General features: G+C 44.1%; 1 protein-coding gene across 4 annotated transcripts in view; it reads left to right on the top strand.

Moving 5' to 3' along the window:
- Window positions 1-294: 294 nt before the first annotated feature.
- Window positions 295-27,518, top strand: part of LOC128406068 (FERM and PDZ domain-containing protein 3-like) — a 74,103-nt gene continuing 46,879 nt past the window's right edge. Inside the window, exons 1-9 of one of the 4 annotated variants that reach the window (XM_053373108.1) lie at window positions 295-767; window positions 1,258-1,473; window positions 2,156-2,282; window positions 2,835-3,096; window positions 3,215-3,317; window positions 3,543-3,588; window positions 3,719-3,805; window positions 4,128-4,256; window positions 4,920-5,051. In XM_053373108.1, coding sequence (XP_053229083.1) covers window positions 2,949-3,096; window positions 3,215-3,317; window positions 3,543-3,588; window positions 3,719-3,805; window positions 4,128-4,256; window positions 4,920-5,051 — 645 coding nt within the window. In that variant the 5' untranslated portion in view covers window positions 295-767; window positions 1,258-1,473; window positions 2,156-2,282; window positions 2,835-2,948. Of the gene's footprint in view, window positions 768-801; window positions 1,474-2,155; window positions 2,283-2,834; window positions 3,097-3,214; window positions 3,318-3,542; window positions 3,589-3,718; window positions 3,806-4,127; window positions 4,257-4,919; window positions 5,052-27,518 lie in introns of those variants that run through there. The other 3 variants (XM_053373110.1, XM_053373111.1, XM_053373109.1) reach the window with 3 other exon arrangements.

Here is a 27,518-nt window from a genome sequence, read left to right as displayed (position 1 = left end):
CCTAAAGCGCAGAAAGAATAACAATGGGGGTGGCGGGGAGACACAAAGAGAAGGGGGGGGAGAGAGAGCTAGAGAGGAGAAAGGGGGAGATGAGGGAGAAGAAAGAAAAAAAGAGGGAGAGAAGGAGAAAGGAAAAGAGGGGAAAGAAAAGAGGGGAAGAGAGGGATGGGGGAAAGAGGGAAGGAGAAAGAAAGAGAGGAGGGGAAGAGAAAGAAAATAGAGAGGAGAAAGAAAGAAAGGAAAGAAAGAAAGAAAGAAGAGAGAGAGAGCAGAAAAAGAAGAGAGAGAGAGAAGAGAGGGATGGGGAAAGAGAGAGAGGATAAAGGGTCCCTGGGGTAATCTATTCTGACCCGCTTCCGCCTCTGCCATTCTACGATTATATTCCTGGTATAGGGTGATATATAAATGATAATGATAATGATGAACCACCCTGTACCCGAAGAAGGAAGGAAGGAAGAGGGCTCTCTTCTGCATTGTAGGGGCTCCCTTCTGGCTCCCCCATTCTAGATCCCTGCATTGCAGGGGGGTCTGCCTGGATGTCATTTCGGGCTCCCTTCTAACTCCCCCATTCAAGGATCCTGCGCTCCGTTTCCCGCCTCGCAAGGGGGTCAGTCTGGATGACTTTTAGGGCGCCCCTTCCCTCTTCGCTTCCCCCCTCCCTTCCCGTCTGCTGCAGTGACGACGAGCTCCGCGAGTGCGCCGGCGCGGCCGGAGCTGCCCCCCCCTCGTCTTCCCGCCCCGGTTTCGGGGGACCGCAGAGAGTCCCGGTAAGGCTCGCGACCCCTCTAAAAAACTGGGGAGGGGGGCTGCTTTCGCCCCAGGGGTGCGCCCTCCCCCTTCTGGTTTTGGGGTTCCCGATGGAGCAGGTCGAGGGGTCCCCACGTTCTCCTAATACTCCCCAAAACGGCTCCCTCCCTCTTCCTGCCCCCCGTTTCCCGAAGGATGCGCTGTCACGTAGCCCAAAGCATGCGCTTGGGGGGCTACGAAGGGGGCAGTTTGGGGGGCAGGTGTCCCCCCCAAGCGGGCAAATCCCTCTGGTCCCCCCCAGTCTTTCCGAAGGGGGATGCAACGGCCCCGGCGCCGCATCTCGCCTCGTGCTTTTTGGGGGCCACGGATGGCGACGGTTGTGGGGCGAATGTGGGGCGCAGGGGACCCCCATTGGGGCAGATGAGGGACAGGATAGCCCCCGAATATCTCCTTAAAACGACCCCCCCTACCAATCGGGTAAGTCCATTTCGACCCTTTCCCCCGCACCAGCGAATGCGCGGCGAATGGAACAGTCGGCTGGGAAGGGACCCGAGGATCATCCAGTCTGACCCGCTGCTCGTAGCACGTGTGAAAAGGACCTCGGGGTTTAGGGGAACCACTAGTGTCACCTCACTGGATTCCAGGCTTCTCTCTTGAGATCCCTGCCGCCGTGAATGGTCCAGGAATCTCCAACCAACCACCCGACATCCGAGGAAGGAGAGGAAGGTATCGAAGGAGAGAAGGATGAAATGAGAGGAGGAGAGGAGAGATGGGGGGGAGGAGAGAAGGGGAGAATAATAATAGGGCGGGAAGGGACCGCTGATACTACTTTGGATGGAGTTACAAGCTTGGTGGGTCAAAGGAACGCCATGATGATGATGATGATGATGATGTCAAAAACAGGTCATGCCGATGCAGGATGAATCTCAGGCCTCCCTCTCTTTCTCACCTTCCCCATCTCTCGTCTTTCTTTCTCTCTTTCTCTCTCCATTCCTCTCTCAAATCTCCCTTCTTCTATCTCTTTCCCCCATCTCTCTCTCTCCCCTCCCTTCTCCTCTCTCTTTCTTTCTCCTCTCCCTCCGGGGTCACATCTCCCCCCTCTCTTTCCTCTTCCTCCCTCTCTTTCTCTTCCCCATCTCCCCCCCTCTCTTTCTCTTCTTCCCCACCTCTCTCCTCTCTTTCTCTCTATTTTCTTTCTCTGGCTCTCCATTCCTCTCTCAAATCTCCCTTCCTCTTCTCTCTTTCCCTCCCTCTCCCTCCCTGGACTCCTTCTCTCTCTCTCTCTCTCTCTCTCTCTCTCTCTCTCTCTCTTTCATCTCCCTTCCTCTATCCCTCTCTTCTCTTTTTCCCTCCCTCTTCCTCCCTGGACTCCTCTCTCTCTTCTCTCTCTTCTCATCCCTTCCTATAGGAACAGGGCAGCAGCCAATTCCTTTCATATTCCAATCACAGCAGCTGCGGAATTCTTCCCTCCCTCCCTCTCTTTCTGGCAGGAGAAAAGGAGGAGGCATGGCTGGAGGGCATCTATCCCACCCACAGTGAGTAGGGGTCTCCTCCTCTGAGACAGGATCAGGACCCTGCTGCCAGATTTTCCTGGATCCAAAGACAAGCTGCAATCGGTGGCTAAAATACGATGAATTATAATTTTAAAAGCTCTATTTTGAGCTCTATTTTGAATGTTAAAAGAGGTGGTGCCTTAACTGGACATTTACGTTTGCATTATTTGGGGGGCCTTTTGTGAAAAAGCTGTGTCCTGACAAATTAAAAAAATGGTTCTGGTTTTAAAAATAAATAAAAATGAAATCAATTATGGAATTGCAGTTGATTACAAAATGGCAAAGGAAGCAAAATGCCAGGCCTGGCGAACGGTTGGCGAAAATGCAATGTGCAAATTGATGCCAACTTTGCAGGCCAGGAAGGCCAAAAGCAGGGAAGAGAAAGGGTTAGGGGCTGAGGATAGGGATAGTGATAGGGGTTAAGGATAGGAATAGGGGTTGGGGGTTAGGGATGAGGTTGGGGGTTAGGGGTTAGGGATAGGGGATAGGGGTTAGATTTCCTTTTTTGGAATCATAAAAATCCCTTTTGTACAGAAAGGTTCAACCTTGCTGGCATCCCAGACTCTGTGCATTAGGCTAGAGACTGAGGAAAGGATTCTTCCCTCCCTGCGTCCTGGAATCCTGTCTTCTCCTGCCGCTGGAGATGTGATGCCAGAGGAAAGCTGGGATGCTATGGAATACGGACTGCTGCCTTCCAAGGCCTTCCAACAGGTCACGATCCAGCGCCACCCGGACGGAGGGTTCGGGTTTGTGGCCGGTGGTGAGAGGCCTGTGGTAGTGCATACTGTGGTGGCAGGTGAGGATTCTGGGGATGAATCTCAGCGTCGGGTCATCGAGTCGGAAGCGGGTTGGACTAGAAGACACTGAGGGTCTCTCTCCCCCCGACAGACACCAGCTGCCCCTTCCTTTGGCAGGTGGACCCTCGGAGGACAAACTCTTTCCTGGGGACCAGATCTGGGCCATCGGTGACAAAGATGTGAGTGATGTCGCCCGTGAGAGATTCATCAAAATTGTGAGGTGAGGAAGGAGGAAGCGGGTTTGAGACACGCTGGTCGGACTGGGTGACCCTTCTGAAATTTAAGAGCGGTGGTCCCTGCCTCCTCTACAAATCCATGGATTCTTTCTGGAGGAATTTTAACCCTGGGGAGCTGGGACCCCCGAGGGTCGTCCAGTCCAAACCCCCGGAGAGGCAGGAATCTTGAGGAAACCCTAAATGTCTCCTTTGTTCCTTTTCCATTGCAGAAGTGCCAGGGAGTCCACCATCTTCACCGTGCTGAAAACCCATCAGGTGAGACCCCCGGGGGTCATCCATCTCAACCCCCACCCCCCGGCGAGTCGGGAATCTGCTTTTTCGGCTGAGATCTTGGAAGGCGGCCAACATCTCCCACAAGGCCCGTCTTTTCCTTCTCCCCTTCCAGTCGCCCAAGTCTGCCTTCATCAGCGCCGCAAAGAAGGCCAAGCTGAGGTCCAACCCTGCCAAGGTGCGCTTCTCGGAGCCGGAGCCGGTGAGTTCTGGAAAGTTCTGTAATGGAGGGGATGTGGTTGTCTCCTTTATTCATGTCTCCGTCGCCTCTTCAGGCTTGTTCAAGATAGCTAATGTGCTGCACAGAGTGGCTGGGGAGGCCCAGCCTGGTGGGCAAGGTGTAAGTAATTAACAACAACAACAACAACAATAATTTATTTATACTCGGCCCATCCAGCTGGGTGATTAAAAACAGAATAAAACATCAAACCTAAAAACTTGCCTAAACAGGGCTACCTTCAGATGTCTTCTAAAAGTCTGGTAGTTGATTATTATTATTAGTAGTAGTAGTAGTTGTCTGCCAGCCTCTGCTTTTCCACTCGCAGGAGATGCTGAAGAAGGAAGCCCTCCTCCTCATCCCCAACGTCCTGAAGGTTTTCCTCGAAAACGGGCAGGTCAAGTCCTTCACCTTTGACAGCCGCACCACTGTCAAGGTAGAAAGGGAAGCAGCGCCTAGTGCTTAGAGTGAGGGGCTGGGAAGCAGTGCCTAGTGGTTAATGACTTGTAAAATGCTTTTGGAGGAAAAAAGATTTTCTATTTAAGTTACATTCTAGTCCAACGGAATCTATTCAATTTACATTCTATTTTATTTATTTATTTATTTAATTCTATTGAAGTTACATTCTTAATTCTTGATACATCGTAATTCTTAATACATCAGGAAAGAAGGATTTGTTTTAAGTTTTTCATGTGTGCTAAAACACAGTCTCATTTATTTTTTTATTGTTTAACCAAATCAGTTAACAAAAATAGATACATATGCTATCATGTTATTGTTTGAGTTAATTAAATTGTTATTAAGGAAATGATACTTTTTCTCCTGCCAATAAAGTAGAGCAAAACAGTTGTCCAAATACAAACAGTTAACTTATTAAACCTCACCATAATTTCATAATTATCAGTCTATGTATTTCTAATAGTAGAACCAAATCAGTCATTTTTGATAAAACTGTAAAAATTGATTATTCCAAAAAGAAAACCTTCCTCTGCTTGTCAGAATTAAAGTGATGCCAGCAAGGCTGACACTTTCTGTAAATAAGGGATTTCTCTCCCCCCCCCCTTTTCTTTCAAAAATGCTATTCTCTCCCCACTACCAGGAAGTGATAACGACCCTCCAGGATCGCCTTTCCCTCAGGCTGATTGAGCATTTTTCCCTCGTCTTGGAATACCGCAGCCCCCAGCGGAGCAACCAGTTTCTCCTCCTCCAGGAGAAGCAGCCTTTGACCCACGTGAGTCAGGAGGGAGCAGAGGTCATCTAGTCAAACCCCACTGGCAGAGCTCTGAAATCCTTCCTTCCTTCCTTCCTTTGCCCCTCTCTCCCTTTCTCTATCCTTCCTTCCTTCCTTCCTTCCTTCCTTCCTTCCTTCCTTCCTTCCTTCCTTCCTGCCTGCTTTTCTAAGTCCTTCCTTTCCTCCCTCCCTCCTTCCTTCCTTCTTTCCTCTCTCCCTTTCCCTGTCCTTCCTACCTTCCTTCGCCCCACACACCCTTTCTCCTTCCTTCCTTCCTTCCTTCCTTCCTTCCTTCCTTCCTTCCTTCCTTCCTTCTTTCCTCCCTCCCTTTCTCTGTCCTTCCTTCCTTCCTTCCTTCCTTCCTTCCTACCTTCTTTCCTTCTTTCCTTTGTCCCTCTTTCCCTTTCTCTTTACTTCCTTCCTACCTTCCTTCCTTCCTCTGTCCGTCCTTCCTTCCTTCATCCCTGCCTTCCTCCTTTTCTCAGTCCTTCCTTTCCTCCCTCCCTCCTTCCTTCTTTCCTTCTTTCCTCCCTCCCTTTCTCTGTCCTTCCTTCCTTTGTCCCTCCCACCTTTTTTCTATCGTGCCTTCCTTCATCCCTGCCTTCCTCCTTTTCTCAGTCCTTCCTTTCCTCCCTCCCTCCTTCCTTTTTTTTCCAGATAAATTTTTATTGGTTTTTCATTGATTATACATATATACAATCTAGATTACATAAGTTGCATATAACATAGCCGTTACAAGAGTCATATATATATTACACAATTATTTTGGGCTCCGTCGAGCCTCGGACTTCCCTTCACTTCGTTGGTAAGTATCAGATAGTTTCTAAAGTCACGTGTTTTATCTCCTTTACATATTTGCCAAACACTGTTAGAGTTATTCTAACCCTGCCAGAGTCATCAAAGTTCTACACTTGTCTCTTATATACGTCAGATATTTGTTCCAATTTTCATGAAACTTCTGGTCATCCTGGTCTCTTAATCTTCCTGTTATTCTAGTTCAGCATAATTTATCATCTTGATCTGCCAGTCATTTATAGTAGGTATTAACTCCATTTTCCAACTTTGAGCTAGCATAGTTCTAGCGGCCGTTGTGGCATACAGAAACAGATTTTTGTCCTCTTTTTTGATTTCCTTGCCGACTATTCCTAGCAGGAAAGCTTCAGGCTTTTGGGGAAAGTATATTTAAAATATTTTTTAAGTTTGTTGTAAATCAGTTCCCAAAAGCCTTTTACTTTACTGCATGTCCACCACATGTGGTAGAACTCACCATCCCCCTCTCCACATTTCCAGCATTTCTTAGTCTTCAGTTTATAAATCTTAGCCAATTTCACTGGCGTGAGGTACCACCTATAAATCATTTTCCAAAGGTTTTCCCTTAGTGCCGTACACGCCGTGAATTTCATATTTACGTTCCACAACTCTTGCCACTTTACAAAGTCAATATTGTGACCGATATCTATAGCCCATTTTGTCATGGCCTCCTTCACCTCTTCGTCTTTTGTATACCAATCCAGTAAGAGGTCATACATCCTAGATAGTGTTTTATTTTTACCTTCTATGACTTCCACATTAAATTTAGATTTTTTATCTTCAAATCCCAGTTTCTTTTTATCATTTTTAAACAAATCATTCACTTGGTGATATTGCAACCACCCCGTGAGTACGTTCTTTACCTCCTCATAAGGCTTAAGTTTTATACCCTGATCAGTTTTATTGATAAGTTCTTCGTAGGTGGCTTTTTTCCCCTCCATGTTGATTTTTTTGGCATTGTGTGAGATTTCCTCTCAATGACTGTGACAACTGAGCTCTCCGAGCTATCACTGTCGCTCTCAGTACCACTGTAATCTGTAAAATCATCATCATCATCTGAATTGTCCTCTGTGGGAAATGTGTGTACTATCACTCTCTCCTGTTCAGGAGCACTCTCTAGAAATTTTGTGAGAATCACCTGACCAGATTCAGACAAAATTACTCTGTAGAGACCCTTTTCATATCCCACAAAAATGCCTCTGGCATTCTTTACTCCACCCGGAGCTTCTGTCCTCACATGAGACCCAAAAACCTTGAAATGGGCAACAGAAGGTTTTCTATGGAACAGTTTCTCAAAAGGAGAACTTCCCAACTCTTTTGAAACCTTTCTCAACCACGTATAACAATACGACATTAGCGACTCCGCCCAGAACTCATGTGGCAGATGTGAACTAAGCAATTGCGCATTCATCCCCTTTTACAATTCCTTGTTCACCCGTACACAGACACCCCTGTTCCACGCTTCCGCTGAAACAGCAACCTTGTGTCTTATCCCTTTCTTCTGCAGGAACTCCTGAAAATCCTGTAAAAGAAAAATTTGCTTCTCATCTGTGAAAAGACAATCAATGTTAGCATCATGCATATTTTCAACCTTATCACAAAACTCCTGAAACCTTTGTAAGGCTTCTTGTGGTCTCTTTAACACATAAATCCAGACAAAATTAGAGAAATGATCCACACACACAAGATAAAATCTTGCATTGCCTCTAGATGGTGCTAGAGGACCAATCACATCAGCATACACCCGCTGAAATGCTCTGTTGACCCTGGTCACCTTCTTGGCGTCCGTTTTGGTCACACCTGCGAGAGAAATCAAGTTAGACTCAGATGAATTACATTCCATGTAATCACTTTGTTCATAAGTCAACAAATACAGTCCATCTTTCTCTCTGGCAGAAAGATACAACTCTCCATCTTTGAAGATCTTGCAGCTCTCAGCATCATAGGACAGTTTCAGTCCTTTCTTTGCAATCTGCGAAACACTTAGCAGATTGAACTTCAATTCAGGAACCAAATAAACATTGTTTATAGTCAAGTTCAGACTCTCAAGATACACAGTCCCTATTCCAGTCGCTTCCAGCTCCTGACCGTTGGCCTGTTTCACAGCGAAGCTTTGCTTCTTAAACGTTGAAAAGAGTCCTCTGTGTGGGGACATATGAAAAGTACACCCCGTGTCGATTATAAACGCGTTCTCAACATCTGGCGTGGTTCCTTTCAACATCAAAGCCTTTGCAGGTTTCACCGAAGACTTGGTATGACTTTTGCCTGATGCCTCAGGCTTTGCTGAGCGGCCCTTAGCTCCTTTTGGCTGGCGTGGCTTCTTACAGTTCCGCTGAAGATGCCCAGCCTGTCCACAATTGTTACATCGGACAACGTTCAAAGCTACAGCATTCTCTCCAGTAGCAACATCAGTGGGGGAATTAGAACTCCGTTCCTCCCTCCCCCTGTCCTTTACTTCCAGTGCAGCAAGCCTGTCGTGTTCATTCAGAACAATGGCACACACCCTCTCCGCGGTCAAATCTTGAGCCGGAAGGGAACCAAGCTGACTGGCAACGGTTTTGTAAGTCCGATTTAGGCTGTTTATCATCATGAAGCAAAACACTTTCTCCTGTAGACGGAAATTGCGTTCCACCATCTGTTGGCGCAGATATTTCATCTCCGTCAGGTGCGCTTGAACATCTCCATCAGGTGCAAGCCGCAGATTGGTCAGCTTCTCAAAATACAGCAACGCTGAAGAACCAGCATCCCTCTGATGTGTTCTACGAAGCGTCTCCCAAATCTCTCGCGCATACTCTAAATTCTGAATATGCACCAGTTGGCTATCTGAGACACACAGAATTATAGCCGTCCTGGCCTTTAGATTCTGTGATTCCCAACCTCGCGTTGGAACTGCAGGGATGGGGTTCTCAATCACCTCAAAGATCCTCTGATTCTGCAGCAGGGCCTTCATCTTTACAGACCAAGATGAATAATTGTCATTTGTCAGGGGAGGTGGGTAAGGTAAACCTCCCCCCTTCTTGGCAGCCATCCTTGAATCCAAGTCTCTGCTCTGACTCTCAAGCCTGTAAAATCCAAAAGTCTCTTCTGGGATGTTTACTGCCTACTCTGGCAGGCAAACTGCAAGCTGTCTCAAAGTCCTTGCACAGCTGCGAAGATAGACAAAACAATTCCACTTCCCAGGCTCTGACTGAGCCAGCCCCTTTGTCAGTATCTTTCACTCTTTACTGACAGTCGTTGCCTAGCAACTGTGCATACCTTTCTTCGTACAGGAAATCTTATCAACCACAAGAATTCCTGGTATGCATGTCTTTGCTTTCAGAGCTGTTTTTCCAAACGCAGCTCTCGTGAACCAGAGAATGAATCAATCTGCGTTCACACTTTTAGCCCGAAATTCAGCGTACCTTTTGGGGCTCCGTTGCCTGGAAAACACCCTCTCTCGGTGTCCAGCCGTCTGTTCAGCTTCTGGCTGCACGCAGACGTTATCTTATCTTCTTTGGTGCAGAGGATGACAACGATCCATCAACCTCTCATTGCTGATTCCCATGGATCTTGAGAACCATCGGCTATTGCTACCAGATGTCGGAATCAAGCCTTAGTCAGAGGAATTTGCCACTCTCCAGGCACCCGGCTTGAGTTCCTTGTTGACCTCCCCGTCTGCGACTCCCGGCAAGATCAGGCGAGATCTCAATCGGCGATCCTCCTCTAACGTGAGAAGAACACACCACTCCTCCCCTGCCATCCCCAGGGAGGGGAGAGAGACAGACAGAAATGTATTTACATGCCTTTATTTCTGTCCTTCCAGCAGTACAGAGAAACGTGTCTGCACTCTCTTAACACCAACAGCAGAGAGAGAATAACTCATAGAATAGAATCATAGAATCATAGAATCATAGAGTTGGAAGAGACCACAAGGGCCATCGAGTCCAACCCCCTGCCAAGCAGGAAACACCATCAGAGCACTCCTGACATATGGTTGTCAAGCCTCTGCTTAAAGACCTCCAAAGAAGGAGACTCCACCACACTCCTTGGCAGCAAATTCCACTGTCGAACAGCTCTTACTGTCAGGAAGTTCTTCCTAATGTTTAGGTGGAATCTTCTTTCTTGTAGTTTGGATCCATTGCTCCGTGTCCGCTTCTCTGGAGCAGCAGAAAACAACCTTTCTCCCTCCTCTATGTGACATCCTTTTATATATTTGAACATGGCTATCATATCACCCCTTAACCTCCTCTTCTCCAGGCTAAACATGCCCAGCTCCCTTAGCCGTTCCTCATAAGGCATCGTTTCCAGGCCTTTGACCATTTTGGTTGCCCTCCTCTGGACACGTTCCAGTTTGTCAATGTCCTTCTTGAACTGTGGTGCCCAGAACTGGACACAGTACTCCAGGTGAGGTCTGACCAGAGCAGAATACAGTGGTACTATTACTTCCCTTGATCTAGATGCTATACTCCTATTGATGCAGCCCAGAATTGCATTGGCTTTTTTAGCTGCCGCGTCACACTGTTGGCTCATGTCAAGTTTGTGGTCAACCAAGACTCCTAGATCCTTTTCACATGTAGTGCTCTCAAGCCAGGTGTCACCCATCTTGTATTTGTGCCTCTCATTTTTTTTGCCCAAGTGCAATACTTTACATTTCTCCCTGTTAAAATTCATCTTGTTTGTTTTGGCCCAGTTCTCTAATCTGTCAAGGTCGTTTTGAAGTGTGTTCCTGTCCTCTGGGGTGTTAGCCACCCCTCATGTACTTCCAGTACAGGTCAGGTGACACTCTGAGCTAACATCCGGTGCTCAGTGGTGTGAATAGACTGTTCCTTTGTTCCCACGGAACAGTCCCAAACGTCAACATCCTGTTTGGCTTTCCAGCCACCTGGAGCACGCTGCTGCATTGCTCCTTTTTCGTAACAGTTAGGACATCTGTTGGTGAGATCCACCATGGGGTTTTCTTTTCCAGCAGATCCTTATTTCTTTCCCATACTTGAAATAATGATCCTCTAATTATGTGATTTAGAAAGCCTCTATGAACTTTCACCTTTTCGTACCACAGGTACGAGTGCCACCCGTACCTGTTATCGAAGCCCTCTAAATCCAAGATATCAGTATTCTCTAGCTTTATCCAGTCTTTCACCCACGTTAAACAAGCCGCTTCGTAATATAGACTCAGGTCTGGTAAAGAAAAAACCCCTCTTTCTTTTTTATCTACCAGTATTTTCATTTTTATCCGTGATCTTTTTACCTGCCAAATAAATCTCGCCAAGATCCTTTGCCAATCTTTACACTGTTTTAATCCTTTCATTACTGGGATAGTTTGGAACAGAAATAACATTCTGGGCAGAACGTTCATTTTGATAACCGATATCCTCCCTAAGAAGGAAAGTTTCAGTCTCTCCCAGATTTCTAAGTCTTTCTTGATACCCTTCCAAGTAGCCTCATAATTATCTTTATATAAATTTATATTTTTTGCTGTGATCCACACTCCTAAATATTTCACCTTCTTAGCAACCATAATTCCCGTCTTTTGTTCTAGCTCTACTATATCTTCCTTAGTTATATTTTTTGTTATCATTTTAGTCTTATTCCTGTTAAGCTTAAGACCTGCCACTTTTCCAAATTCTTCTAATTTCTGTAGGGCTTCTTGTAAACTGTTCTTTGGATCTTCCAATGTTAATATCAGGTCATCCTCAAATGCTTTTATTTTGAATTCCTTACTTCCTACCTTAATTCCTTTGACCTCCGGTGTTTCCCTTAACCTTTTATTAAACACTTCCAACACTGTTATAAATAACAAAGGGGATAAGGGACAGCCTTGTCTGGTCCCTTTAGCAATATCGAAGGCTTCCGATATATTATTATTTATTATAAGTTTGGCTTTTTGCTCTTGGTAAATAGCCTCAATACCTTTTCTAAATCCTTCACCAATTTCCATCGTTTTTAAATTTTCTTTCATGAAACGCCAGGAGACATTGTCAAATGCCTTCTCGGCATTAATAAAAATCAGCGCCGCCTGCTTGTCTATTCTACAGTCCAGGTATTCAGTAATGTCTATCACGTTTCTTACATTGTCTTTCAGTTGTCTCCCCAGGAGGAAACCCGTTTGGTCTTTATGAATTCTTTTATTTAGCACTTTTTTTAATCTTTCCGCCAACACATCTGCTAATAGCTTATAGTCGTTATTTAATAATGAGATCGGTCTATAGTTTTTCACCTCTAAGCCATCCGCATCTTTTTTAGGGATTAAGGTAATATACGCTTCTTTCCAGGTATTTGGAATTCTCCCTTCTTTTAGTACATTGTTCATGACTTCACATAGCACTGGGGAAAGTTGATCACTTAATATTTTATAGTATTTGGCCGAGATACCATCTGGCCCCGGCGCTTTTCCTATTTTCATTTTCTTTATTGCTTTCCTAATTTCTTCCTCTGTAATTGTCTGATTTAAATATTCTCTTTCTTCAGTCGTGATCTGTTGCAGTTGATATTTTTTTTAATAATCTTCTATCTCGTTATCTATCTCTTTTTCTCTTTTGTATAGTTCCTTATAGTATTTCTGAAATATCTTCTTTATCTCTTTTGGGTCCTCCACTATCCTCTCTCCATCCCTTATCTTACATATCGTGTTTTGTTTTTTCCTCTCTCTTAATTGCCACGCCAGATATTTCCCTATCTTATTTGCAGATTCAAAGTTCTTTTGTTTCATCATTTTGATCCTCCATTCAATCTCCTGGTTCACTATCATGGAAAATTGAGCTTGTAGCATCTTTATATTTTGTTTTATTATTTCATCTCCTGGTTTAATGGTTAATTGTCTTTCATTCTCCATGAGATGTATTAAAATTTCTTCTTTCCTTTTCTCTTTTTTCTTTTTTAAGATGCTATTTTTCTGAATTAGGAAGCCTCTCATAACGGCTTTCCCTGCGTCCCACACCATTTCTATTTTTTTTTTTTTTTAAATATTTTTATTCCAGAATTTTTCCATAACATACATAAACATACAAAGACAAAAACAAAACAAAAAACATGTACCATTTCATATCCTGATTTCTTATACCTTCCTTCCCCGACTTCCTCATGCCTCCCTTTTCTGTATTCCAAATTCTTATCAATTACTCAGCAAATCTTCCCTTATTTTAATTTAAGTTTAAACTAATCTTCCTTATTCTCCTTGTCTTAACCATTACTAATAGTAACCGTTTACTTTCCAGTCCATCATCATTCTAACTTTCATTAACTTTGTGATATTTCTTTAAATAGTCCTTGAATTTTTTCCATTCTTCTTGCGCTGTTTCTCTTCCCTGGTTTCGGATTCTGCTCGTCATTTCTGCCAAACCCATGTAGTCTATCACCTTCATCTGCCATTCTTCCAGTGTGGGTAGATCTTGCGTCTTCCAGTACTTCGCAATGAGTATTCTAGCTGCTGTTGTAGCATACATGAAAAAAGTTATATCTGTCTTTAACACCCCTTGGCCGACAATACCCAAGAGAAAGGCCTCTGGTTTCTTGGTGAAAGTATATTTAAATACCTTTTTAAGTTCATTATAGATCATTTCCCAGAATGCCTTAATCTTCGGGCACGTCCACCAAAGGTGAAAAAATGTACCTTCCTTTTCTTTACATTTCCAACATTTATTGTCAGGCAAATGGTAAATCTTTGCAAGCTTGACCGGGGTTATGTACCACCTATAGATCATTTTCATAATATTTTCTCTTAGGGCATTACATGCCGTAAATTTCATCCCGGTGGTCCACAACTTTTCCCAATCAGCAAACAAAATATTATGACCAATGTCCTGAGCCCATTTAATCATAGCTAATTTAACCGTTTCATCTTGTGTATTCCATTTCAGCAGCAAATTATACATTTTTGACAAATTCTTAGTACTGGATTCTAACAATTCAGTCTCCAATTTAGATTTTTCCACCTGGAAGCCAACTTTACTGTCCAGTTTAAACACTTCATTTATTTGGTGATAATGCAACCAATCTCTCACCTTCCCTTTTAGTTTCTCAAAACTCTGCAATCTCAGTTTGTCCCCTTCCTTTTCCAAAATTTCCCAGTATCTTGGCCACTTAGACTCCATATTTAACTTTTTAACTGCCTTAGCTTCCATTGGCGACAACCACCTTGGAGTTTTGTTTTCCAGCAAATCTTTGTATCTAACCCAAACATTTAATAATGCTTTTCTGACAATATGGTTTTTAAAACTTTTGTGTGCTTTAACCTTGTCATACCACAGATATGTATGCCACCCAAAAATATTATTAAAACCTTCCAAGTCCAAAATGTCTGTGTTTTCAAGAAGCAGCCATTCTTTCAGCCAGCAGAAAGCTGCCGCTTCATAGTACAGTTTGAAGTCTGGCAGGGCAAACCCCCCTCTTTCCTTTGAATCCGTTAATATCTTAAATTTAATTCTGGGCTTTTTGCCCTGCCAGACAAATTTAGATATGTCTTTTTGCCACCTCTTGAAACAGTCCATTTTGTCCATTATTTGCAGTGCTTGAAACAAAAACAGCATTCTTGGCAATACATTCATCTTTATAACTGCAATTCGACCTAACAAGGAAAGCTTTAAATTTGACCAAATCTCCAAGTCTTTTTTCACTTCTGTCCAAGTTTTTTCATAATTATCTTTAAATAAATTCACATTCTTAGCTGTCATGTTTATACCCAAATATTTAACTTTTTTAACCACAGTCAACCCTGTCTCATTCTGAAACCTTTCTTTTTCAACCTGTGTTAGATTTTTCTCCAATACCTTTGTTTTTAACTTATTCAATTTAAATCCTGCCAATTGACCAAACTCTTGGATTATTTCCAAAACTCTTTTCGTACTAGCTTCTGGCTCTTGCAATGTAAGTACTAGGTCATCTGCAAATGCTCTCAGTTTATATTGTTTAGCTCCGACCTGAATCCCTTTAACCAACTGGTCCCTCCTGATCATATTAAGCAAAACCTCCAGGACCGATATAAAAAGTAATGGGGAGATAGGGCACCCCTGTCGTGTCCCTTTTTCAATCTTGAACTCTTCTGTAACCACATTATTTACAATTAATTTTGCTTTCTGTTCAGAATAAATTGCACCTATACCATTCTCAAACACTTGGCCTACCCCCATCCCCCGGAGGTTCTTCAACATAAAGCTCCAAGAAATGTTGTCAAAGGCTTTCTCGGCGTCCACAAATATCAAAACAGCCTTAGTGTTTATGTTCACTTCCAACTTTTCCAAAATGTCAATTATATTCCTTACATTGTCCGACAAATGCCTTTTCGGGAGAAAGCCTGCTTGGTCCCCATGAATCTCCTCCATCAAAACTCTTTTCAGTCTCTTTGCTAAAATGTCAGCAAAGATTTTGTAATCCACATTCAATAACGAGATGGGTCGGTAGTTTTTAAGTTGGGTCTTTCCAGTCTCTGTCTTTGGTATAAGTGTAACGTAGGCCTCTCTCCACGTATCGGGTGCCCTTTTCCCCTCCATAATCTCGTTACAGACTTCCTTCAAAGGTTGTATCAACCCTTCCTTCAGTACTTTATAATATTTGGAAGTCAGTCCATCCGGTCCTGGGGATTTGCCCAGCGCCATGCCTTGAATGGCATCTTCTATTTCTTGTGCTGATATCTCCTGGTTCAAAATGGTCTTACTTTCCTGCGAGACCTTTTTCAGCCCATTTTCCTCGAGGAATTGTTGTATATCCATTTCCTTCTGCGGCCCTTGTGTGTAAAGTTGTCTAAAGCAGTTCTGAAAGCAGTTCCTAATTTCAGCTGGGTTGCTTATATTCTTTCCTTCCACTTCTATATTTGTTACCGTGTTGAGTTTTTGTCTCTTCTTTATTTGCCAAGCCAGTCCCACACCATTTCTAGAGATGTTTCTTTATTCAAATTCCACTTGAAATATTCCTCAATTGTCTCTTTTGCTTTATTTGTTATCTTTTGATCATTGAACAGATTTTCATTCATTTTCCATCTAAATGTTCTAGAATCTTTTCCTTTTACCTCCATATATACTGGATTATGATCAGATAAGGTTTGCGGGAGAATTTCAGACTTAAGTACTCTTTGCGTCAGTTCCTTCGAAATCCAGATATGGTCTATTCTCCCCCAGCTTTGATTTGGATTTGAAAAGAAGGTAAACTGTTTTATAGTAGGGTTTTTAAATCTCCAAGCATCAATTAGACCCATATTCTCCACTAATTCGAAGAAGGCTTTCGGTAGTTTGCCCTCCTTCACTTCCTGTTTTCTTATTGATCTATCCAAGTTTGGGAGAACCACTCCATTAAAGTCCCCCATCAATATCAATTGTTGGTCCATCCAGTCTAACAATTTGTTACCTAATTCAGAATAAAATGCTGACTTTTTGTCATTGGGTGCATATATCCCAACCACAGTTATCTTTTCTCCTTGATGGGTGATCTGTACCACTATCGTTCTCCCCTCTTCGTCTTTATATATTAATTTTGGATCAAATTTTTCTTTTATATATAATACCACTCCTCTTTTCTTGACATTGTCCGATGCTACAAAGTCCAACCCTAATCTCTTATTACTTAAGATTCTTTTATGTTTTCTTGTTACGTGAGTTTCTTGTAGACAGATTATGTCAAGGTTCTTTTTAAGCAATACATGAGCAATTTGGTTCCTTTTATTTTTATTGTTGAGCCCATTCACATTCCGCGAGATTATTTTTAAAGTCATTTTTAGTATACAATCAGTAAGTGGTCGAATCTAAGTTAAATCTACTGTTCCTTGTTATCTGTCTCTTCCTCTTCTTTTTCTTCTCCTAGGTTTGCCTCCCCTTCTCCCTCTCCACTTCCTTCACCTCCACCCTCCCTTCTCCTGTCTGCTCCCCTTCTGGCTCCCACCCTCCCAACTTTCCCAGTTCCTTCTCATATCTTCTTGCAAATTTTTCCAATTCCAGAGAGCTGGATAATTTAAATCTTTTTTCCTTGAAATAGAATGAAATCCCTTCCGGGAATTCCCATCTATATTGGATCCCGTTTTTCTTCAACTGGTTAGTTAGTTTTTTATAAACATCTCTCTTACGAAGAAATCTCGAAGGAATCTCTTTAAATATAATAATTGGCTTTCCTTCAATACATAGTTTTTGGTTGTAGTTTAACTTTAGTACTTCATTTCTCATATCCAGAGAGTTAAACATGACCAGAACATCTCCTGGCAGTTTCTTCCCTCTGGCTTTGGCTGATTTTGCTTTTATCCGAAAAATATTTGCTACTGAATATCCTATGTCTTCTTCCTTCATATCTAGCCAAGCTGCCAATTCTCTAACCAATTTAGATCTTATATTTTCGTTTGGTTCCTCAGGGATCCCCCTAAATTTCAGGTTTGATCGTTTCTGTCTCATTTGAGTCATCGCCACACTATCCAGTAACTCTTCCTGTATTTTATTTATCTCCTTCACCTCTGTCTTAATCCTATCCGTATCTTTCCTATTTTTTTTAATATCTTTTTGAACCCTTTTCATTGAGTCTTCAAGTACTTTGGATCTTAGAGATAAATCTTTTACTTTTCCTGTTAGTTCTCCCACCACCCCCTCTAATCTCTTATTCAATGAATCCTGTACTTCCAGTAATTTTTTCTCAATATACTGTTCGTTGTGTTTAAATTCTTTCCTTATTTCAGCCATCAAATTATCATAGTCCTTAATTTCCTTCCCATCTTTCCCATTTTCTTGTCTAGATGGTCTCCTTTCTGCAGGCATTCCCGCCCCCTTTTTCATTTTGTATTTCTATTTGTCTTAATTAACTAAAAAGAGTTTTCCCACCCCTAGGGGTCGCTCAACTGTAATTTAGTAAATTTCTTTGTTTTTCCAATGTAGTTCCTTTCTGGCCCCACACGGTGGCGCCTTATTTGCATTCACACTCTTAGCTCTTTGTTGTTCCCTGAAGCTCTTCAGTAAGAAGTCTCTCTCCACGTGCAGCTAGGGGACCAGTTAGATAGATCGCTTACAATCACAGAAAGCAAATGAAGGGAGAAGAAGGATCTCAAGGTTAGAGTCCTAGAGAATAAATAAAATAGGAAACACCAAGACAGAGGGAAAAGGAAAGGAGGTGGGGAACATCCAACTCAACACTTTCCAGGAAGTAGGGATGGGGTACGAGGTGAGTTTCGAAGCCGGAACAGAGAAGATGGGGGGGGGGGGTCAAAATTAAGCCAGGAGATCACCACAGGAAGGCAGCAGAATCTAGAGAGAACATAGGGTCTTGCCAAGGTACTATGTTTAAATCTTCTTTTCTTTTCAACTTAACCGTTTACCCCCCATTTGCTGGAGCGATAGATTGAACGTTTAAGGCGCCATGGTTATCTTCTCCTAGATGATTACAGCTGTGTACCGCTTTAAAAGAAGAACGGAAATGGAGCACGTAATGGCGGCGAGAGGTTCCGCTGTTTTCCAAAGCTCTCCTCTTACGATTCACGTTCTCCTCCCAGACCTCTCGTCGTATCCGCTCCTCTCAATAACAAATTCAGCTTTCAGTCAGTCAAGTGCCCCAAATAATAAAGAGAAACAGTCTCAGCTTGAACACGTTAGGCGGGAGAGATATATACAAAGTACAATAACTCGGAACAAAGTCTCACTTATTTATCCTAAACCGGGTGGAACTTACAGTCCCTTTTGGTCACTGGCGTAGCGCGCTCCGACCAGGACAGAGCAGAAATGTTTCTATCCGCTTTTCAAATATTCAGCTGTTTTCAATCAGTCCATTGCCTCAGATTTTTACACTTTGTATCTGAGGTCTCTCCGCAACGCTCACTCGGCAGTTACAGTCTTACTCCCTCTCCTCTCCCAGTCTTCCATTACACGCCGTTTACTCTTACCGCTGAAGCGAATTCCTTCTTCTTTCACATCATAATATCTTTTGTTCCGCTGGTTTCCTTAACTTAATTTCATTCTGTTGTTGTTTTAGTTATGACCCAGCTTCTTAATTGTTGTTGGAGGCTTGCCGCTTTCACTCGGAGCCTGAGGCTTCACAACACGGGGTCTGTTGCTTCCCTTTCGTGCTGCAGCTCCAATCCTGTTCTCAAACTCGGTTTAAAATGTCGGAAAAACAGGAGAGCACCGGCAGCACCGCCGGGTACCTGTCCCCCGAGATAATCCTCTTGGGGTTTCGAGGTCCACGGAGCCTTCGTGACACCTCTAGACCCTCGTGTTGTTCGAGACCCCCCCCCCCCCGGAGGGCAGCATCGCGCTCCTTTCCTGTGGCTGCGGTTCGCCGGAAGTCCCTCCCTCCCTCCTTCCTTCCTTCTTTCCTCCCTCCCTTTCTCTGTCCTTCCTTCCTTCTGTTGTTCCTTCCATCCTCATCCGTCCTTCCATCCTTCATTCCATCCTTCCTTCATTTGTGCCTCCCACCCTTTCTCTTTCCTTCCTTTCTTCCTTTGTCCCTCCCTTCCTCCCTTCCTCAGTCCTTCCTTGCCTCCCTCCTTCCTACCGTCCTTCGTCCCACCCTCCCTTTCTCCTTCCTTCCTTCCTTCCTTCTTTCCTTCTTTCCTCCTTCCCTTTCTCTGTCCTTCCTTCTTTCCATCATTCCTTCCTTTGTCCCTCCCTCCCTTTCTCTGTCCTTCATTTCTTCCTTCCTTCCTCCCTCCCTCCCTTTCTCCTTCCCTCCTTTGTTTGTTTCTCTTTCCCTTTCTCTTTCTTTCTGTCTTTCCTTCCTTCTTTCCTCCCTCCTTTTCTTCCATCGTTCCTTCTTTCCGTCGTTCCTTCCTTCCATTGTTCCTTCATTCTGTCCTCCCTTTCAATGTCCTTCTGTCCTTCCTTCCTTTGTCCCTGCCTCCCTCCTTTTCTCAGTCCTTCCTTCCTTTCCTCCCTCCCTCCCTCCCTCCCTCCCTCCCTCCCTTTCTTTCTTTCTTTCTTTCTTCCTTCCTTCTTTCCTTCTTTCCTTCTTTCCTTCTTTCCTTCATTCCCCCTCCCTTTCTCTGTCCTTCCTTCCTTCCTTCTTTCCTTCCTTCCTTCCTTCTTTCCTCCCTCCCTTTCTCTTTCGTTCCTTCCATCCATCATTCCTTTCTTCCGTCGTTCCTTCCTTCCATCATTCCTTCATTCTGTCCTCCCTTCCTCTGTCCTTCCTTCCTTCCTCCCTCCCTCCCTCCCTCCCTGCATTCCTCCTTTTCTCAGTCCTTACTTTCCTCCCTCCCTCCTTCCTTCCTTCTTTCCTTCCTATGTTCCTTCGTCCCACCCTCCCTTTCTCCTTCCTTCCTTCCTTCCCTCCTTCCTTCCTTCCTTCCTTCCTTCGTCCCTCCCTTCCTCCCTTTCTCAGTCCTTCCTTTCCTCCCTCCCTCCTTCCTTCCTTCTTTCCTCCCTCCCTTTCTCTGTCCTTCCTACATTCCTTCGTCCCACCCTTCCTTTCTCCTGCCTTCCTTCCTTCTTCCTTCCTTCCTTTGTCCCTCCCTCCCTCTCTCCCTTTCTCTTTCTTTCCTTCGTCCCTCCCTCCCCTTCTCTGTCCTTCCTTCCTTCTTTCTGTTTTTCCTCCCTCCCTTTCTCTGTCCTTCCTTCATTCCTTCCTTTGTCCCTCTCTCCCCCTTCCTTCCTTCCTTCCTTCCTTCTTTCTTTCATCCTCCCTCCCTTTCTCTGTCCTGTCCCTTCCTTCCTCCCTCGCTCAGTCCTTCCTTTCCTCCCTCCCTCCCTCCCTCCCTCCCTCCTCCCTCCCTCCCTTCTTTCCTCCCTCCCTTCTTTCCTCCCTCCCTTTCTCTGTTCTTCCTACCATCCTTCGTCCCACCCTCCCTTTCTCCTTCCTTCCTTCCTTCCTTCCTTCCTTCCTTCCTTCCTTCCTTCCTTCCTTCCTTTGTCCCTCTCTCCCTTTCTCTTTCTTTCCTTCATTCCTTTTTTTCCTTCGTCCCTCTTTTCCTTCCTTCTTTGCTTCCTTCCTTCTTTCCTTTGTTCCATCTTTCCTTTGTCCCGCTCTCACTTTCTCCTTCCTTCCTTCTTTGCTTCCTTCCTTCTTTCTTTCCTTACTTCTTTCCTTCATCCCTCCCTTTCTCTCTTGCATGGGTTCGGACGAAAAATCCCAGCCCAACTTGTGCACCAGCATTGCGAAGCGTGACCAATAGCTGCGGACAGTCAGGGACCCTTGCTTAAGTGTCAGTAGTTCCTGCTGAGTGACATACCCCTGAATTTTGCTGGTAAACATTGCGTCCATCGCCTGATAAAACTTTGCTAATTCCTGAAGGGCATCATTCCCCGCTGCTATCAAGGGCCTCACCCATTCCCAAATGTCCAACCACAAATGCCACCCTCTCTTCATCACTTTCGAGTTCCCTTTTTTGCAAGTCCAGGGCGTATTTAATCTCAGTCTTAAATGCCAGGTATTCTTGGGGGTTCCTCTGAGAAGATTTATTGCTCAGAGAGATAAAGTCCAGTGCGCTTCTGCTGCAGCCAGCCTTCCAAAGGCATTCCAAAAGCATTCCAAAGCTCTGAGCAAAAGCAGAGTCTAGCAGCGGTCAGAAATTAAGCCTTCTGTCTTCTGTGCATCGATGTGCATAAATCAGGCTCTCACGCAGAGTTACTAAAACTAAAAGCAGTTTATTTACAGCAGAACTATCCACAATCACGGAACATCGTACAAACGTGTCTGTCCCAGACAAAAGCGAAACTAGAACAGAACAAAGGACTGAGACTCTTGGAAGTGCCTACCTCTCCTTTAAATCAGAACCAGTGAAGGCGGTGAAGGTCCTGTGTGAGTGCCTGGAGGCGGTTGGAGGATGGATGGCGGCTAACAGATTGAGGTTGAATCCTGACAAGACAGAAGTACTGTTTTGGGGGGACAGGGAGCGGGTTGGTGTGGGGGATTCCCTGGTCTTGAATGGGGTAACTGTGCCCCTGAAGGACCAGGTGCGCAGCCTGGGAGTCATTTTGGACTCACAGCTGTCCATGGAGGCGCAGGTTAACTCTGTGTCCAGGGCAGCTGTCTACCAGCTCCACCTGGTACGCAGGCTAAGACCCTACCTGCCCGCGAACTGTCTCGCCAGAGTGGTGCATGCTCTAGTTATCTCACGCTTGGACTACTGCAACGCGCTCTACGTGGGGCTACCTTTGAAGGTGATCCGGAAACTGCAATTAATCCAGAATGCGGCAGCTAGACTGGTGACCACATAACACCGGTTCTGAGAGATCTGCATTGGCTCCCAGTACGTTTCCGAGCATGATTCAAAGTGTTGGTGCTGACCTTTAAAGCCCTAAACGGCCTCGGTCCTGTATACCTGAAGGAGCGTCTCCACCCCCATCGTTCAGCCCGGACACTGAGATCCAGCGCCGAGGGCCTTCTGGCGGTTCCCTCATTGCGAGAAGTGAGGCTACAGGGAACCAGACAGAGGGCCTTCTCGGTAGTGGCGCCCGCCCTGTGGAACGCCCTCCCATCAGATGTCAAAGAGATAAATAATTACCTGACATTCAGAAGACATCTTAAGGCAGCCCTGTTCAGGGAAGTTTTTAATATGTAACGCTGTACTGTTTTTAACACTGATTGGGAGCCGCCCAGAGTGGCTGGGGAAACTCAGCCAGATGGGCGGGGTATAAATAATAAATAATAATAATAATAATAATTATTATTATTATTATTATAAGTGACGCAGAGTCTCTCCGCCCCACAGTAGGGAGGACGCACACTCTGAGCTGTTTAACCCTGTAAGCTCAGGTTCTCCTCACATTACCCTCCAAACTTGCTCACCAGCGATGGCACTTTTCTCCCAATTGGAGTGGTTCTGACCTGCTGGTCCTGCACTCTGCGCTCCTCAAGCCTCGCTGCAAGCTTGGCAATGCGCGCCTCCAGCTCCACGTTCCTCTGTACCAGGGCTGCTACGTTCTGCGCCTCATTTTCCCCAGCGCCTCCGCCTGCAGCTCCCTTTTTGGGGTGACTCATCGTGTCTCTGCTCTGAATGCAAGCAACCACAACGACTCCCGGATTGCTGTCAGATGGCAATGGTGGTTGCTCGTGAGTAACCAGTCAGGACTCCAACCTGTCTTTTACAGGTTTTATTTTGGTGCAAAACTATTTACAGTGCAGAGCCACAAGTTCATGCTTCCTCAATCACAAGCAGAATCCGGGAGTGGTTGTTTCCGGGGCCTCCCCCAACATAAGAGTTTCGTCATCCCCAGCCTTTTCCTTCCTTCTTTGCCTTTTACACCTTTGCGCAGGGTGAGCGATGGAAGGGGCGTGCTTCCCTCCTGGCCGGCTTGGCCAAGAACGGTTGAGGCTCCCAGCAGCATCCTCTGGTCCTTTCCCCTCTTCCCCACTGGAGGTGTGGCTTTCCTCACCACAGGAAGAGGAAATGCTTCGCAAGATTCTCGAAGGTTCCCTGTAACCCAACAGCCCCTCTGCTTCCCTACCCTGGCGAGCCAGCGCAGCACACGGAACGCCGTTTACCTTCCCGCTGGTAAGCGGTCCCATGGCAGTACCCTGACAAGTATGTTATGACCTATATCTTGTGCCCATTTAATCATGACTGATTTCACCTCGTCTTTTGTTTCCCATTCTAGCAGAATACTATATGTACCCTTCAGCAGCTTCACTTTCCCTTCTACAACTTTCTTTTGAAATCTAGAGGTTGTATAATTAAATCCTTTCTTATTGTCTTCTTTGTATATCTCATGGAGTTGCCGATAATGTAACCAGCTCTGAAAATGGCCTTTTATTCCTTCATAATCTTTTAATTTCCATTTTCCTTCTTGATCCTTTAATAAGTCAGCACACATAAGCCACTTTCCTTTTTTACCAAGTGGCTTGAGCAATAAAGCTTCATGTGGTGAAAGCCACCAAGGGGTCATCTGTTCTAATAAATCTTTATATCTCTCCCAAACTCTCTTTAATGATTTCCTAAGTATATGGTTATAAAAACCTTCATGTACTTTCCTTTTCCAATAACATAAATATGCATGCCATCCAAATCTGTTGTCACGTCCTTCCAGATCGAATGCTTATTGCTTTTCCAGCTTTATCCAGTCCCTGATCCATACCAGACATGGAGCCTCATAGCATAATTTGAGGTCTGGGAGGGCAAAACCGCCTCTTTCTTTTGTATCTGTAAGTATCTTTTTTTAAAAAGTTCTTTTATTAGGAATTTGAACAAAATATGTTCTCTTAAAACATATCACCCTTAACTTTCCCCCCATTTCCCCCCTCCCTCCCATAAAACAACCCACCCTCCCCACCCCTTGACTTCCCTCAGTTCCAATCTCTGGTTTCTCTATAAATGTTATTCTCTGCATGTTACAAATTTGTATAAATCCTTGATTTGTCTAACTGGTTATTATCAATAAAAAAATTGTGAGTGTTTATTCAAAACCTGCCAAGGAGTCCAATTCACTTTGTTGCATCTTTAAGTACTTTGTGAAAGGTTCCCATTCATCTTTAAAGTCACAGTTATCCTTGTCCCGTAGTTTATATGTCAATTTTGCCAATTCTGCATAGTCCATCAGTTTCTTTTGCTACAGTTCTTTGGTCGGGATTTCTTCATTCTTGCATCCCTGTGCTATTAAGACTGTCACCGCCGTTGTTGCATACATAAAAATATTTTTCAGCTTCTTTGGCAGGTCTTTTCCTACAATCCCTAACAGAAATGCTTCAGGTTTTTTAACAAATATTAGATGAAACATTTTCTTCAATTCATTGTATATCATTTCCCCCAAAAAATTAATTTCATTACAATCCCACCACATACAGTAAAATGTCCCCTCCTTTTCTTTACACTTCCAACATATATTTGAACTAGTTTTGTACATTTTCCCTAACTGCACTGGTGTCATATACCATCTATACATCATCTTCATATAATTCTCTTTCAACAAAGAACAATCTGTAAATTTTATATCAATTTTCCATAGTGTTTCCCAATCTTCCATCATAATGTTGTGACCTACATCTTGTGCCCATTTGATCATGACTGGTTTTACCTCTTCATCTTTTGTCTCCCATTTTAGCAGTAAGCTGTATGTGGCCTTCAATAGTTTCACTTTCCCTTCGATCACTTCTATTTGAAACCTAGATCTTATGTAACTGAATCCTTTCTTGCTATCTTCCTTATATGCTTCGTATAATTGTTGATAATGCAACCAACTCTGAAAGTATCTTTAATCTCGTCATAGTCTCTTATTTTCCATTTTCCTTCATGGTCCTTTAATAAATCAACATATGTAAGCCATTTCCCTTTCTTTCCAAGTAGTTTGAGCAGTAATGCTTCATGTGGTGAAAGCCACCAAGGGGTCTTTTGTTCCAATAGGTCTTTATATTTCTCCCATACTCTCATTAGAGATTTCCTAATTATATGGTTATAAAAATGTCTGTGAACCTTTCCTTTCCCATACCATAAATATGCATGCCAGCCAAATCTATTGTCATATCCTTCTAATTCTAATGCCTCTTGCTTGTCCAACCTCATCCAGTCCCTGACCCATACCAAGCAGGCAGATTCATAATACAATTTAAAATCTGGGAGGGCACTTCCAGTTCACTGAGGAGGAAATGGCGATGAACTCAGTGTCGTCTGCTTAAGAGACGGCACGGTTTAAGGTACATAGAGCTTGAGGGTGACCGCCGGGGCTCAGTACACCCCTGAACCCCCCCCCATGGAAGAGTGGGGATCCCAGGGGTCCATCAGAAGCGGAGAAACTCGCCCCCCGAAACCCCCCTGCTTGCTGCTTCGTGCACGGGGGAAAGGGAAGAGGCTTGAATCCGCTCACGGTTCCAGTGCACTTTATTGCCAAAGCCACATTCTGCCACCAGAAGCAGCGGGTCTTCCAATTAGAGGTAAAAGCCAAATAAAGTTACTAAAGAAAAAAATTGGGCTTAAATTAATTAATTTGGTGAAACAGAAGCCAAACAGGAAGTCAGCTTCTGATTTCTGTGGACTGGCTCTGCAAGAGACATTTTTGTGAATGGGAGACAAAGAACTGCTTACAGCCATGGAGACTTAGTTACAAATTGGCTCTGACTTTGGGAACTGTTCCCTTCTTTTGTATACAAGTTAAAAACAATTGTATCAAGCTGTCCTTTGGGATTAAAAGAAGATGTTAGCTGGAGGAATTTGAACAGTCTTTTGGAAATTGGTGCAGAAGATAAAAAGGGAAAACTCCAAATTTTGGGGTTTGGAGGTACAAGGGGGAGCTAGCAGGGAACTCTTGGCACTATTGAGGGGATACCTCAGGAAGTGGGAAAGAGCCTGGATTAGCTCTCAAAGTAACCTCATTGCCCCCTTATAAGCACCTGCCAAGAAAGACGTGCCAACTGGAACTCCAGCATACTTGTGATTTAAACATCAAACCAATTTGCCATGGGATTACAGTAAAGATTAAAGTGGAGATACAATTCCTGGAACTATTGCAAATCACCACTGTTTGGGACAAGACAAGCAGATAAGTACAAATCAAGTGCAACTTTGCCTTTAAAGACATAAAACTGGAATAGTACTGTGTTGACCTCTCTTTATTAGACCTTTCAATTTTTATTTTTATTTTGTTTCTCCCTTATAACTGTATATTTTAAGTTTTTCAATTTTAATGGATGCTCTTCCTCCTCTTTGCTAATTTTTTGTGATATTGTATGACTGTAATATTTGCTGCTGTGTGGAGGGAGAAGGTAGACAAAGGGGAAAGAGAAACTGGAAAACAAGTCTGAAAGGGGGGAAACAATCTCACGGTTACAGAGTTGGAACTGGCAGGAGTGACCTTGAATAGCTTAAATAATACTGGGAACCAACTGATATAGAGATGGCGGGGAAGGAAGGAGCAGGAACTAGAAAGGCCGCAGCTGTGGCTGCAACTAGACGGGCAAGTGTTCAAGAAGAAATGCCTGATTTGGGGGGGGGGGGAGAACAGACAGAGTTGCTTGCACAGCAACTTTTGGAATTCAGGAAAGAAATGGTTCAATCGATGCAAAATTTTACACAACAGGTCCATAGTGACATGCAAAAATCTAATCAAACGTTGATTGAACAAGTCCATGTCGGGATCTCCGCTCGGCCAAGCTGATAAAGCTCATTTTCCTCCGGCCGAGTCCTTCGGAATCGCCTCCGGCGATAATTAACGACCTGAGCCTTTGATGAGGCCTCAGGAACATTCCAGTTCAGCAGAGTTTCCAGCACAGGGAAGTGATGAGATTTGTGGCTACATCACTATGCTTTATTTCTTACTACGCAGACAGCAAAGAAATATACATCCTCTCTCTGTGGAAGCAGGGAGCAACTGAACAACAAAGGAACAGGAAACAACTAACGTCACATCCCGTCTCCCGTGAGACTTCCAACAGCCTGGACTGTCTCTGGAATGTAAACAGAGCCTTGTGACTCTAAGCATCTGCACAGTGGCAAAACAGAAACTAACAGTCCATAGAGATATTGAAAACTCCAATAGAGTTTTGAAAGAATAATTTGGGATACTGGGTGACAAGGTTGGTAACCAAAGTCGATAAATTGGAAAAGACCAAAGAGGAGATAGGAGAATTGAGAGAGGAACAAAAAGGGATGAGGGGGACTTTGGAAGGGGTTCAAGGGAAGCAGAACGAATTGGAGGATCAGATTCTTCTTTTGCAGCTAAAAGAAAGAGACAGAACATTAAGATTAAGGAGTTGAATCTGATACAGAGACAAACTTGGAAACATATGTCACACAGACAATTTTGGAGTGGATGGGAGAAAGGAGGGATTGGCTGGATGGTCTTTCAGAGAGCTGTTTCA

The sequence above is a fragment of the Podarcis raffonei genome, chromosome W (genome assembly GCF_027172205.1).
Source record: "Podarcis raffonei isolate rPodRaf1 chromosome W, rPodRaf1.pri, whole genome shotgun sequence".
Classification (NCBI taxonomy): Eukaryota; Metazoa; Chordata; class Lepidosauria; order Squamata; family Lacertidae; genus Podarcis; species Podarcis raffonei.
The sequence above is the reverse complement of the archived record's forward strand: the minus strand, read 5'-3'. Positions and strand labels throughout refer to the sequence as shown.